General features: G+C 51.0%; 1 protein-coding gene across 4 annotated transcripts in view; it reads right to left on the minus strand.

The window, feature by feature from the left end:
* Nucleotides 1-2,238: 2,238 nt before the first annotated feature.
* The window catches only part of IL3RA (interleukin 3 receptor subunit alpha), a 23,547-nt gene continuing 11,785 nt past the window's right edge, over nt 2,239-14,000 (minus strand). For 3 of the 4 annotated variants that reach the window (XM_074392438.1, XM_074392436.1, XM_074392435.1), the window contains 5 exons: nt 12,175-12,290; nt 10,257-10,283; nt 10,066-10,180; nt 6,126-6,231; nt 2,436-3,889 (listed from right to left, as the gene is read on the minus strand). In XM_074392438.1, coding sequence (XP_074248539.1) covers nt 3,691-3,889; nt 6,126-6,231; nt 10,066-10,180; nt 10,257-10,283; nt 12,175-12,290 — 563 coding nt within the window. In that variant the 3' untranslated portion in view covers nt 2,436-3,690. Of the gene's footprint in view, nt 3,890-6,125; nt 6,232-10,065; nt 10,181-10,256; nt 10,284-12,174; nt 12,291-14,000 lie in introns of all 4 variants that reach the window. The other variant, XM_074392437.1, reaches the window with a different exon arrangement.

Consider the following 14,000-nt stretch of genomic DNA (forward strand, 5'->3'; position numbering starts at 1 on the left):
CCCAAACTAGCTGCGCATGGTACCCCTGCCAGTAATCCCAGCTACCTGGGAGACTGAGGCGGGACAGTCGCGTGGGCCTGGGAGGTGGGCGGAGGTTGCTGTGAGCTGAGATCCCACCACTGCACGGCAGCCTGGAGAAAGGATGAGACTGTGTCTTACAAACAGTCCCCGGTTCCGTCCTGTGGAACTAATGGGGCAGCTTCCGCTGGCTCCCTGGGCAGGTGGCGGGTTTGTTCTCTGAGTTTTACTATTGTCGGCCAGGCTGCAGTGAAACCTGGGCCTCCGGAGCAGCTGGGATTACAGGTACCCACCCCCCACCATACCCAGCTAATGCTGTGTTTTTAGCAGAGATGGGGTTTCTCCATGCCGTTCAGGCTGGTTGTGAACTCTCGGCCTCAAGTGATTCAGCCAGCCAGTCCTGCAGAATCTGCAAAAGTCGAGGCTCTGGGCAAGCCGCGTGTTGGAGGTCAGTTCACAGGAAGTAATACATGATGATATGGCTGGGGGCGTGATTCAAGAGAAAGTCACAGTTCTGCTGTGGAGGAGTGGCTCAGCCTGTCAGTGCAGCACTTTGGGAGGCGGAGGCCGGGAGTTCGACACCAGCCTAGCCAACGTGGTGAAACCCCGTCTCTACTAAAAACAAAATTAGCTGGGTGTGGTGGCCGGTCCCTGTAATCCCAGCTACTGGGAGGCTGAGGCCAGACAATCACTTGAACCTGGTTGCTGTGAGCCAAGGTCATGCCACTGCACTCCAGCCTGGGCAACAAGAGTGAAACTCCTTCAAAAAAGAATCTCAGAAAACAATCACGGTTCATTCCTTCGACTGGCTCCCTGGGTGGGTTCCCTGTTTTAGGTGTTAGCTCTGCAGGCATTGGGACCATCCCTGGGGGCTGCAGGGGGCCTGTCGGGCACCCTCCTTGCCAGGTCACCCTGTTCCTGCACCAGGATGCCCCGGCCTTGCCATCTGACATCCCCCGCCACACTCAGACCATGCTGACGCCTCCTGTCCTGTGGCTTCATGCACCCAATTTCAGTGTGACCCTCACTGGGGTGGTGGGTGCAGCTCAAGGCCCCACACTCAGCAGAGGATCAGTCAGGAGGACCCCATATCGGGGAGACAGGGCCTGGAGAGGGGATGGGAAGTGAAGCCAGCGTCCAGCTCTGGGGCAGGAGGTCAGGGCATGGAAGACTCTGGGCTGGCCTCAGGCTGTCAGCATGACTGGACCTGCCAGGGCACAGCCCCCGCCGGATACGGGCAGCTCCTGTCGCCTACGGGTAGAAAGCTGCGTGTACACAGCTTCTTTAGGGACATCTATGAAAACACTGTGAGGTGGCTTTGAAAGAGACCAGCAGTGTGGCCGGGCGCTGTAACTCATGCCTGTCAGCCCAGCACTTGAGAGGCCGAGGCAGGCGGATCACCTGAGGTCAGGAGTTCCAGACAGGCCTGGTCAACATGGTGAAATCCTGTCTGTACTAACAATTAAAAAAAAAAAAAAATTACCTGGGCGCAGTGGCACATGCCTGAAATCCCGGCTACTCAGGAGACTGAGGCAAGAAAAGTGTTTGAACCCGGGAGGCGGAGGTTGCCATTGCACCCCAGGCTGGGCAACAGAGGCGGATGCTGTCTCAAAAAAATGAAAGGACACCAGCATCCAGGGTCCTGTGCCAGCCTGGAGTCACACGGTCCAAAAGCAGCAAAGCAAACATGCTTCCCAGAAGTACTGGAAGACCTCGTTATAAAACGCTGGAGGCCGGGGGCACCGTGCCTCATGCCAGTAATCCCAGCACTTTGACAGGCCAAGCGGGGCGGACCACCTGACGTCGGGAGTTCGAGACCAGCCTGGCCAACATGGCAAAACCCCGTCTGTATCCAAAAATACAAACCTTAGCTGCGCGCGGTGGCTCATGCCTGTAATCCCAGCACTTTGGGAGGCCGAGGCGGGTGGATCACAAGGTTAGGTGTTCAAAACCAGCCTGACCAACAGGGTGAAAATCCTCTACTAAAAATACAAAAAAATGAGCCGGGAGTAACGGTGGCCTCCTGTAATCCCAGCTACTCAGGAGTCCGAGGCGGGAGATGCTTGAACCCCAGAGGCAGAGGTTGCAGTGAGCCGAGATCGCGCCCCTGCACTCCAGCCTGGGCGACAGCCACACTCTGAATCAAAAACCAAACACTTGAGACAGGCGCTCTGACACTGTTGGAGGGACGTGGCTGAATCCGAGACAGGGACCAGTGAGTGGGTAAAAAAGCAGTTTATTGCGAAAGAAACACACACAGGTCTGTTATTTCCTCTTCCCGACAGCTTGGGACGGAACAGCAGGGGCCTCTCCTGTGCCCACCACCATCAGGAATGTGCGTCCGGCACCCAGAATGTGCGGGCGCCCCGCCCAGCCAGGGAGAGGCAGGCAGCCCTGACGGGCCCCGAGCCGGGTCTCAGCTTTTCTCCACGACCTGTATCTCCGTCACCTGGCACTCCTCCAGGCCGGCTCTGCCCGCCTCCCAGACCACCTGCAGAGACGGGAGAGGGCAAGAGGAAGTGGCCGGGTGGGCATGCTGGCTCCTGTCATTCTGGCATTTTGGGAGGCCGAGGCGGGCTGACCACCTGAGGTCAGGAGATCGAGAGCAGCTTGAACAACATGGAGAAACCCCAGCTCTACTAAAGATACAGACATTAGCCGGGCGTGGTGGCACGTGCTTGTAATCCCATCCACTCAGGGGGCCGAGGCACGAGAATCACTTGAACCCTGGAGGCGGAGGTTGCAGTGAGCCGAGATCACGCCACTGCACTCCAGCCTGGACCTCACAGCAAGACTCCGTCTCAGAAAACAAAAAAGGCAAGGCCGGGTGAGCCGGCCACACCCACACAAGACACGCAGTATCCTAATTCTCGGGGCTGTGCAGTCTCAAACGTGCTCTGCCCTGGGATGTGGGCGCAGTGACTGCCCATGGTCACGGTGGGCTGGGAGTCAGCGTCCCCCACTCCCTTCATTCTGCAGCTTCTCCCAGCCGCCCGTCAGCACTGCTGCAGCAGCCCTTGGCACTCCTCATCCACTGGAGTGCAGCCGGGCCATCTTCATTCACTGCAGCCTCCGCCTCCGGGTTCAGGCAGTCCTCCTGCTCCAGCCTCCCAAGTAGCTGGGATGACAGGTGCCCACCACCATGCCCAGCTACTTTAAAAAAAAAAAAACAAAAAAAAACCCGTCTCCACTGAAAATACAAACAGTAAACCAGGCATAGTGACGGGCGCCTGTCATCCCACTACTCGGGAGGCTGAGGCAGAATCTCTTGAACCTGAGAGGCAGAGGTTGCAGTGAGCCAAGATCACACCACTGCTCTCCAGCCTGGGCAACAGAGCAAAACTCCATCTCCAAACAAACCCAACCAAGGAAAACTAGCCAGGCTGCAGTGCAGGGGTGCAATGTCCGTCCACTCACTGCAACCTCCACCTCCCGGGTTCAAGCGATTCTCCTGCCTCAGCCTCCGGAGTAGCTGGGATGACAGGTACGCACCACCATGCCCAGCTGATTATTGTATTTTTAGTAGAGATGGGGTTTCACCACGTGGACCAATCTGGTCTTGATCTCTTGACCTCGTGATCTGCCCACCTCAGCCTCCCAAAGTGCTGGGATGACGGGCACTCGCCACCGTGCCCGGCCAGTTTTCTGTTTGTAGTAGAGACAGGGTTTTATTCACCATGTTGGCCAGGCTGGTCTCCACTGCCTGGCCTCCAGCTGTCCGCCTGCCTCAGCCTCCCAAAGTGCCCGCCACGCCCCCAGCTCCCTCCCTTGGCGGGAAACACAACGTACCAGCTTGTCGTTTCGGAAGCCGTTCCCCATGGGGTCTTTCATGTGAGGGAGACGGGGAAACAGTCTCTCCATCACGAGGTACCTGGGAGGAAAGAGAAGCCGCCCTGCTCTGAACCCAGCACCGACCACGTCATCACCCGGAGGGGCTCAGCGTGTCCAGAAGACGCCGTAGGGGCGACAAGACCGAGCAAAAGACTCAAGCAAGTCACCTGCTCAGGGGGCCTCTATGTTCCCTGCCCCCGAGGCCCAGACACCTCCTGAGCAGTTGATTCAGGACTGTCAGGAACTGGGCGCTGGTATCCCCGCCTCCCATGAAGGCCCTGCTCCCTCAGATCACCGAGGTTATGACCTGAGCCCGCAGCGGGCAGCAACCCCTTCCACCTCCTCCTCCTCCAGCCCTCTGGGAGACAGAAGTCACCTGACACCCATTTCACAGGCTTTTTTTTGTTTGTTTTAGAGACAGAGTCTCGCTCTGTCACTCATGCTGGAGTGCCATGGGGAGACCTCAGCTCACAGCAACCTCCGCCTCCCAGGTTCAAGGGATTCTCCTGCCTCAGCCTCCTGAGTAGCTGGGATTACAGGCATGTAATTTACAGTCCGGCTAATTTTTGGATTTTCTTTTTTTTTAGTAGAGATGAAGTTTCTCCATGTTGGCCAGGCTGGTCTTGAACTCCCGACCTCAGGTGATCCGCCCGCCTCGGCCTCCCAAAGTGCTGGCAAGACAGGCTTCAGCCAGTGCGTCCAGCCTTACACATTTTTCTTCTTTTTTGGAGATGGAGTCTCGCTCAGTCACCCAGGCTGGAGTGCAGTGGTGCAATCTCAGTTCACTGCAACCTCCACCTCCCGGGTTCAAGCCATTCTCCTGCCTCAGCCTCCCGAGTACCTTGGATTACAGGCGCCAGCCACGACGTCCAGATAATTTTTTTTTAATTTTTTTATTTTTTTGTTTGTTATTTTTAGTAAAGACAGGGTTTCTTCATGTTGGCCAGGCTGGTCTCAAACTCCTGACCTCAGGTGATCCACCCTCCTCGGCCTCCCAAAGTGCCGGGATGACAGGCGTGAGCCACCGTGCCTGGCCCCCATTTGACAGATTGTGGGGCTCTGACAGCCAGCGAGTAGGACACAGCACCTGCGGGGACCCAGCTGGGGAACGAAAACCCAGACTTGGCCTGCAAGACGGATCCTGTTCCCCGTCCAAATGGACAGGGGTTCGAGACCATCCTGGCCAACATGGTGAAACCCCGTCTCTACTAAAAATAGAAAAATTAGCCAGTTATGGTGGCACGTGCCTGTGGTCCCAGCGACTCGGGAGGCTGAGGCAGGAGAATCGCTTGAACCCAGGAGGCGGAGGTTGCAGTGAGCTGAGATTGCGGCCCTGCACTCCAGCCTGGTGACACAGCGAGACTCAAAAAATAAATATATAAATGAATAAAATAATAATAGTGGCCAAGCATGGTGGCTTATGCCTGTAATCCCAGCACTTTGGGAGGCTGAGGCCGGTATATCACTTCCATCCAGGACTTCAAGACCAGCTGGGCCAACAGGGTGAAATGCCATCTTTACTAAAAAACAAAAATTAGCAGGGCACGGTGGCTCACGCCTGTCATCCCAGCACTTTGGGAGGCTGAGGCGGGCGGATCACAAGGTCAAGAGATCAAGACCATCCTGGCTGACATCGTGAAACCCCGTCTCGACTAAAAATATAAAAATTAGCCGAGCATGGTGGCGTGTGCCTGCCGTCCCAGCTACTCAGGAGGCTGAGGCAGGAGGATCACTTGAACCCGGGAGGCGGAGGTTGCAGTGAGCCGAGATTGTGCTATTGCACTCCAGCCTGGCGTCTGGCGACAGAGCAAGACTCTGTCTGAGAAAAAAAAAAAAAAATGGCCCGGTGTGGTGGCAGGTGCCCGTAAAACCAGCTACTCGGGAGACTGAGGCCGGAAAATGGCTTGAACCTGGAAGGGGGAGTTTGTGGTGAGCCGAGATCGCACCATTGCACTCCAGCCCCGGCAACAGGGTGAGAATCCATCTCAAAAAAAAAGTTATAAATGTCCCTGTGTCCTTTGTTCAGGGGCACTCTTCTGACAAGACTGCCCGCGAGGTGCACCCTTGCTGAGCGATCCACTGTCTCGGTGTGGTTTTTTTTTTTTTTTTAAAGATGGGGTTTCACCAAGATGGCCAGGCTGGTCTTGAACTCGTGACGTCAGGTGATCCACCCGCCTCAGCCTCGCAAAGTGCTGAGATGACAGGCGTGAGCCACCGCGCCCAGCCTCGGTGTGGTTTTTTGTGATATTATCAACCTGTTCCCAAGAAGGGCTCACCTTTTGCAGAGCAGGACAGCACAGAGCACGGCCAGCAACGTCCCCAGCGCGATGAGCAGTGACGTCCGCCAGGCTCGGGTGTGCGGGTCCTCCTCCTGATCACACTCTAGGAGAAAAAAATCATGATGGGGTCAGGGACCAGGGGCCGCCCTGGGGGGACCAGGTGCCGTGCGCTCTCCCCGGGGCGCTGGGCAGCAGACAGGCGGAGGCCAGGCTGGGTGACGGCCAGCGGGAAGTTCGTCGTCAGCGCACAGATGACTCTACTGCATTCCAAGGACCTAGACTGAGCACTTGCACCCTGGAAGTGACAGCCGCAGGGTCCAGACCCTGAGGGTCTACTGGGTGCTGTTTTGTATGCAGACACAGATCAAAGGAAAGACACAGACACAGAGATAAGAGAAGAGTCCAGCGGGGCGCCGGGGACCAGGACTACCAAGGCGCGCACTCCAAGGGTGGCCTCGAATGCCTGGATGTGCTGACATTGGCTGTATACAGCTCAGCGGTGCAGGGTCAGCAGACGGAACCTCTGACATCATTTACAAGGTCCAGCACATCACGGGATTCCACTACACGGCCACGCCGGAACGCTTCTGCGTCCTTAGCAGAAACATCAAAGGCTCTTAGGATCCGTCTATTCTTTTTATGTTTCATATATTTTTTTGACACGGAGTCTCGCTCTGTGGCCCAGGCTGGACTGCCGTGGTGTGGTCTCCGCTCCCTGCAACCTCCACCTCCCGGGTTCAAGCGATTCTCCCGCCTCGGCCTCCCGAGTCGCTGAGATCACAGGCACCTGCCACCACACCCGGCTAACTTTTGCATTTTTAGTAGAGACGGGGTTTTGCCATGTTGCCCAGGCTGGTCTCGAACTCCTGGACTCAAGTGATCCTCCCGCCTCCGCCTCCCAAAGCACTGGGGTGACAGGCTCGAGTCACTGCACCCGGCCTGAGCTTTTCTTGAACGCATATCACACACCAGCCTGGCCAACATGCCGAAACCCCACCTCTACTAAAAATACAGAGGTCAGCCGGCTGTGGTGGCGTGCACCTGTAGTCCCAGCGACTCGGGAGGCCGAGGAGGGAGAATCGTTTGAACCCGGGAGGCGGACGTTGCAGGGAGCCGAGATCACGCCATGGCGCTCCAGCCTGCTGGTGTAAGAGCGAAACTCCGTCTCCAAAAAAAAAATAAAAATAAAACAAAAATACCAAAATGTGCTGTAATACTAAAGCAGAGATTAATAAAGACCCGTGATTGAACATGATTGATTATGCAATGGATTATGTGATGCTTTCTAAATATATTTGGTATCACTGCTAAAACTGAGTCATCAGGTATTGATTATACTGAGACAGCTACTGCCTTCAGTGTCCTGCCTTGGCACCTGGCAGCATTCTGTAACCACTTACAGCCATACGGGGACGGGGACCCCCTGCGGGACACCTGTGGACCAGCACCCAGAGCCACACCCGGACCTCCCAGCCCCAGCTTGGAGCCCAGGCAGAGCTGAAAGGCCACCAGGATTCTGCCTCCGTGTCTGGCAGGTGCTCAGGGACTTCCACCATGCCCGGCAGCCTGGCAGGGGCTTTGGGTGCAGGTGGCATGGAGGCCAACAAGCAGATGCCACCTTGGCTAGGAACCGCGCCGGCCCGCAGAGGGACGAGGGCTTTCTACTTGACCTTGTCTTTAGCATGGATCACGCCACTGCTCTCCAAGATCATGACCTTATTAAAAATTATTATTTTAAATAATATATATTACATTATATATTTAATAAGAAAAAAATTTAAATTGTATATATGTGATAACAGCATATATTATATAATTATATTAATATATTAATATCTAACATAATATAATCATAACATATTGTATAGTAAATCACAGATGTTTTATTATATATGATATATAATTATATATCATATATAATAATATTATATAATATATATTATAAAATTATATATAATGGCATATGTATAATATATATTATATTACATATATGAATTTATTATATATTATATTATATATTATAAAATTATATATAATTGTATATGTATAATATATATTATATTACATATTATATGAATTTATTATATATTATACATATAATATATAATACACAATATATATATTATGTACACTGTATGTATTTATATGATTATATAATATATAATTACACATTATAATTATATATAGTATATTAAATATATTTAATTATATAATTTTAATATTTAATATATATTTCATATATAATATATAATTATATCATATATTATATAATTATATCATATATCATAGAATTATATCATATAAATAATATGTTTAATTTATCATACACATTATTATATAATAATATATCTGTGTATGTGTGTGTGTGTATGTTCGTGCATTAAATTTTTTTTTTTTTTGAGACGCAGTCTCACTCTGTCACCCACCCTGGAGTGCAGTGGTGCGATCTCAGCTCACTGCAACCTCTGCCTCCTGGGTTCAAACGATTCTCCTGCCTCAGCCTCCTGCGTCCCAAGTATCTGGGACTACAGGCGACCACCACCGCCACACCTGGATAGTTTTTTTGTTTTGTTGTGTTTGTTTTTTCGGGTTTTATTTTTTTTTCTTTTGTGACACGGTCTTGCTTTGTCACCCAGGCTGGAGTGCATTGGTGCTATCTCAGCTCACTGCAGCCTCTGTCTCCTGGGTTCAAGCGATCCTCCTGCCTCAGCCTTCCGAGCAGCTGGGATTATAGGCGCCCACCACCGCGCCTGGCTAATTTCTGTATTTTTAGTAGAGACTGGGTTTCACCATGTTGGTCAGGCTGGTCTTGAACTCCTGACCTCAGTTGATCCGCCCACCTCGGCCTCCCAAAGTGCTGAGATTACAGGCGTGAGCCACCACTCCCCGGCAGCAGCTCTTACTCTGGAGGCAATCCTCCTCCGAATCCGGCTGCAGAGGCCTTAGACGCAGCCTATCTGGATAGAGGGTGGCACCCCCTTGCCCTGCCACGGCTGTCTCATCACAAGGCCCACGCGCTGCCTGTCAGCTTCCCCTGGCTTCCCCTCCACGTCTCCTCTCCTGAGTGACAGCAAGACTCAAAAAATTATTATTATTATTATGTATGACATAATAATCATTATTTTAATAATATATATTATTAAATTATAGATTTAATTATTAAATTATAGATTTATTGTTATTAATAATTTAATAATTATTAATTATTACTGAATTATAGATTTAATAACATAAATTTTTAAGAATTATATAATATACTAATAGTGTTATAATAATAGAGTATAATAATATATACTATTAATTGTTATAGTATTATGTTAATGATCTATATCTTTAAACTTTTCACATATATACAAAAATAATATATATAATGATAATGTATTGTATAATAATATATGATTTATTATATATTAAATATCATTATATATTAAATTTTGTTTTTTGAGACAGAGCCTTACTCTGTCACCCAGGCTGGATTAAGACTCAATTATTAAATTAAATAATAATTATTATATTAAATAATTAAATTATTATATATCTATAACACTATATTTTATAATGTATAATATATAATAAATTACATAATATACAATATATCAATATATAATTATATAATATAATATGTGATACATTCTATAACATGTTGTAGATAATTATACCATAATTATATGTAATATATAATATACATTATGTATTATAATATATTATATAATAATATATAGTATATCGTATATATGATTATACAGTATTATATAATAATTATTACTATGGTCAAGTTCCGAGTCCAAGAAACAGTGAAAACCTGGCAGCCCACGGACGGTGCGGGGGCCGGGGCAGGTGGCCTGCATTTCCACGACCCAAGTGGGCGCGTGCAGCTTCCACTCACCTGTGAGGGAGACGGGAGAGGCGCCCCTCTCAGCCCACTCACCCCACTCACCAAAGCGCTGGTGGCTGCTCCAGGCGCTCCAGAATTGCTCATAGATTTCCTGGGCTCTTATTCTCACTGTGTACGTTCCGGGATTGAGCAGCTGGAAGGAGGTTATGCCTTTGACCTGTGGTTTAAAAGAAAATAAACAACTCGCCCTTTGCAATGTCAAGTACAAGGGGTGGGGGGTCAGGAACACTCACCTGTTCTGTGATTACAGGCTGCTTGCTCTGCAAGGCAAAAGCAAAGGTTTCAGTGTCTGGACACTCCCTGACACCCTCCTCCCCCCAAACTCATATTTCTCCCTCCAGGACATCCAGCAAAACAGGGGGTTTTGGAAAGTCCTTGGGTGAGCAATGGGGGCAAAACAATCAGCTTAGGCATAAATAGCACCTGACCAGAAGGTTTCCTATGGGCCACCGTGGCAAGAACTTGGTGGGAGGGAGCTTCGTAGGGCCTGTGGACAAACAAGACCCAATGTCCTCCCAGATATCTTCCACATACATCCAGGGGGAGCCACAGGCAGCCTGTATCAGGCCAGCAAACTAGGTGGGTGCAGCACCAGATGTAAAGCCAGGCTACGACTCTGCCTCTAACTGCAGCTATGCTTGCTACCTCAAATCAGCAAAAGAAAGAAGTGGGTGTGCTGTATTAACTTCTTTTAAAAAAAAATCCCAGATTGGCTCAAAAATACTTGGTAATATAAAAGAAATTAATGGACTTAGCTTTTTTGAGCAGATTCAGGTTTACAAATAAAATGCATATGAAATAATTAGTATTTGAGCATAAATAATAAATATATCACATAGGGCAGGCCTGGTGGCTCATGCCTGTAATCCCAGCCCTTTGGGAGGCTGAGGCAGGAGGAGGATCATGAGGTCAGGAGTTCGAGACCAGCCTGGCCAATGTAGTGAAACCCTGTGTCTACTGAAAATACAAATATTAGCTGGGCCTGGTGGCACGCAACTGAATTCCCAGCTACTTGGGAGCCTGAGGCAGGAGAATTGCTTGAACCCAGGAAGTGTAGGTTGCAGTGAGCTGAGACCACAGCATTGCATTCCAGCCTGGGTGACAGAGTGAGACTCTGTCTCAAAAAAACAAAAAAAAAACAAAAAAAAAAACAACCTATTATGTTTAGTTTAGTTTAGTTTAGTTTTTGAGACAGGGTCTTGCTCTGTTGACCAAGCTGGAGGGCTGTGGTGTGAGCTCAGCTCACTGCAGCCTTGAACTCCTGGGTTCAAGAGATCGTCCCATCTCAATCTCCTGAGCAGCTAAGACTACAGGCACCTGCCACCATGCTTAGCTAATTTTTTATTTTTATTTTTATTTTTTAAGGTGGGGTTTCACCATGTTGGTCAGGCTGGTCTTGAACTGCCAACCTAAGGCGATATGCCCGCCTTGGCCTCCAAAGTGCTTAGATTACAGGCATGAGTCACCACGCCCGGCCTTTTAAAATTTTAATTTAATTTAACTTAATTTAATTTAATTTATTTATTTATTTTAAGATGGGGGATTAGCTAATTTTTAATTTTTTTTTTTGAGATGGAGTCTTACACTGTTGCCCAGGCTGGAGTGCAATGGCGCGATCTCCGCTCACTGCAACCTCCGCCTCCCGGGTTCACGCAATTCTCCTGCCTCAGCCTCCCGAGTAGCTGGGATGACAGGTGCGCACCACCACACCCGGCTAATTTTTTGTATTTTAGTTGAGAAGGGGTTTCATTATGTTGGTGAGGCTGGTCTCGAACTCCTGACCTCATGATCTGCCCACCTCAGCCTCCCAAAGTGCTGGGATGACAGGCAGGCATGGGCCACCGACTCTGGCCTGCATTTTTATTTGTAGTATTTCATTTATTTATTTTTATTTTATTGTTTATTTTTTAGAGACAGGGTTTCACCATGTTGGTCAGGCTGGTCTTGAACTCCCGATCTCAGGTGATCTACCCGCCTCGGCCTGACAAACTGCTGGGATCACAGGCGTGAGCCGCCGAGCCTGGCCTCAAACGTTCTTTTTTCAATGACATATACTTCCATGGCATTCTCGGAGGAGGTTTTCGTCCATTCCAACGCCCCAGAGTGTGACTTACCGGAAATAAGGGGGGTCCACGCGGGGCGAGAGTTTACCTTTTGTATCTGAAGCTCATAGTGAAAGTCGCGATTGAAATGACTTCTCATTTTCCACTCCATGAAAGAATGTGTTTTATTACACTTGGCGGTCAAGTTGGGCGGAGTTAGTATCTCTAGCAATTGGAAAGGACACTTTGATGAGTAAAAAAATACAGGTTTTTTTTGAGACGGAATCTGGCTCCGTCGCCCAGGCTGGAGTGCAGTGGTGCCATCTCGGCTCACTGCAGCCTCCACCTCCGGGGTTCCATTTTATTGTACTTTAAGTTCTGGGGTCCATGTGCAGAATGTGCAGGTTTGCTACACAGGGACACACGTGCCATGGTGGTTTGCTGCACCCATCCCCCCTCACCTACATTACGTATGTCTCCTAATGCTCTCCCTCCCCTAGCCCCCCACCCCCTGCTGTCCCTCTCCTAGCCCCCCGCCCCCTGCTATCTCTCCCTAATTCTCCCACCCTCCCCCGCTATCCCTCCCCTAGCCCTCCACCCCCCGACAGGCCCCAGTGTGTGACGCTCCCCTCCATGTGTCCGTGTGTTCTCACTGTTCAACACCCACTTATGAGTGAGAACATGAGGCTGTTGGTTTTCTGTTCTTGTGTCAGTTTGCTGAGAATGAAGGTTATTATTTTTTGTATCTGTAATAGAGACGGGGTTTTATCGTATTGGTCAGCCTGGTCTCGAACTCCTGACCTCATGATCCACCCGCCTTGGCCTCCCAAAATGCTGGGATCACAGGGGTCAGCCACCCCGTCTGGATCCCCACCCCCACTTTTTCTTTTCTTTTCTGTAGAGACTTCAGATTTGTAGTAGCTACAAATACTGTAGATATCTACGAATACTGCAGATCTGTGCATTTGCAGACGGGCAGAGGAAAACCGCCCTTCCAGGCAGGAGGCGTGAACAAACACTCGGGGCTGACATGTGTTGGGGGCCCGGGGAGAAGCCAGCCTTGGGGCTGGCTGTTTGCAGCCTGGCTGTCCTGGCAGTGGCCTTCACAACCACCCTTTTGTTCTCTGAGGTACCACGACCCAGCTTTCCCGGGCAGTGGCAGCTACAAGTCTGTCTCCTGCCCGCTCCGTCTCTGCTCAGCCCCCTGGACAGCCTGGCTCACTGCCCACCCTGCCCAGGGCCTGCCCCCTCTGGTTCTCTGCTCAGCCCCTGGGCAGCCTGGTTCACTGCCACCTGTGCCCACGACCTGCCCCTCCATCTCTCTGCTCAGCCCCCTGGGCAGCCTGGCTCACTGCCCACCTGTGCCCCGACGTGCCCTCTCTGGCTCTGCTCAGCCCCTGGGCAGCCTGGCTCACTGCCCACCCCTGCCCAGGGCCTGCCCCCTCCCCCCACCCACAGCACACCGGCGCCTTGGGGTTCCCTCTGTGTCACTGAGGATGGGCCCCGTGAGACTCGCCCTCTCCGACCTGCACCCAGCCTGCTGGAGCTTCCACCTCCCATCCCGGGCTGGCTTCTCAGCTTCCGCTAAGCCCTCAGGATGGCCCGTCTGCGGCCCAGGGCGGCCTCCACCTCCTGTTACTTCCACATTCTCAGATCTGACCCGACCACCAAGCCCAGCCCAGAGTCTCCGGCTGTCTGTCTGCAGCTTCCCTGGGCCCCAGGAAGGAAGTCCAGACCTGGTTCCCCTTCTCCTTCCCCTCCCCTTTCTCCCCCTCCCCCTTCTCCCCTCCTCCTCTCCCTCCTCCTTCCCCCTCCCCATCTCCACCTCCTTCCACTCCCTTCCACTCCCCATCTCCACCTCCTCCCCTCCCCATCTCCACCTCCTCCCCTCCCCATCTCCCTCCTCCTCACTCCCCATCTCCACCTCCTCCCCTC

Source organism: Saimiri boliviensis, chromosome Y (genome assembly GCF_048565385.1).
Source record: "Saimiri boliviensis isolate mSaiBol1 chromosome Y, mSaiBol1.pri, whole genome shotgun sequence".
NCBI classification, from domain to species: domain Eukaryota; kingdom Metazoa; phylum Chordata; class Mammalia; order Primates; family Cebidae; genus Saimiri; species Saimiri boliviensis.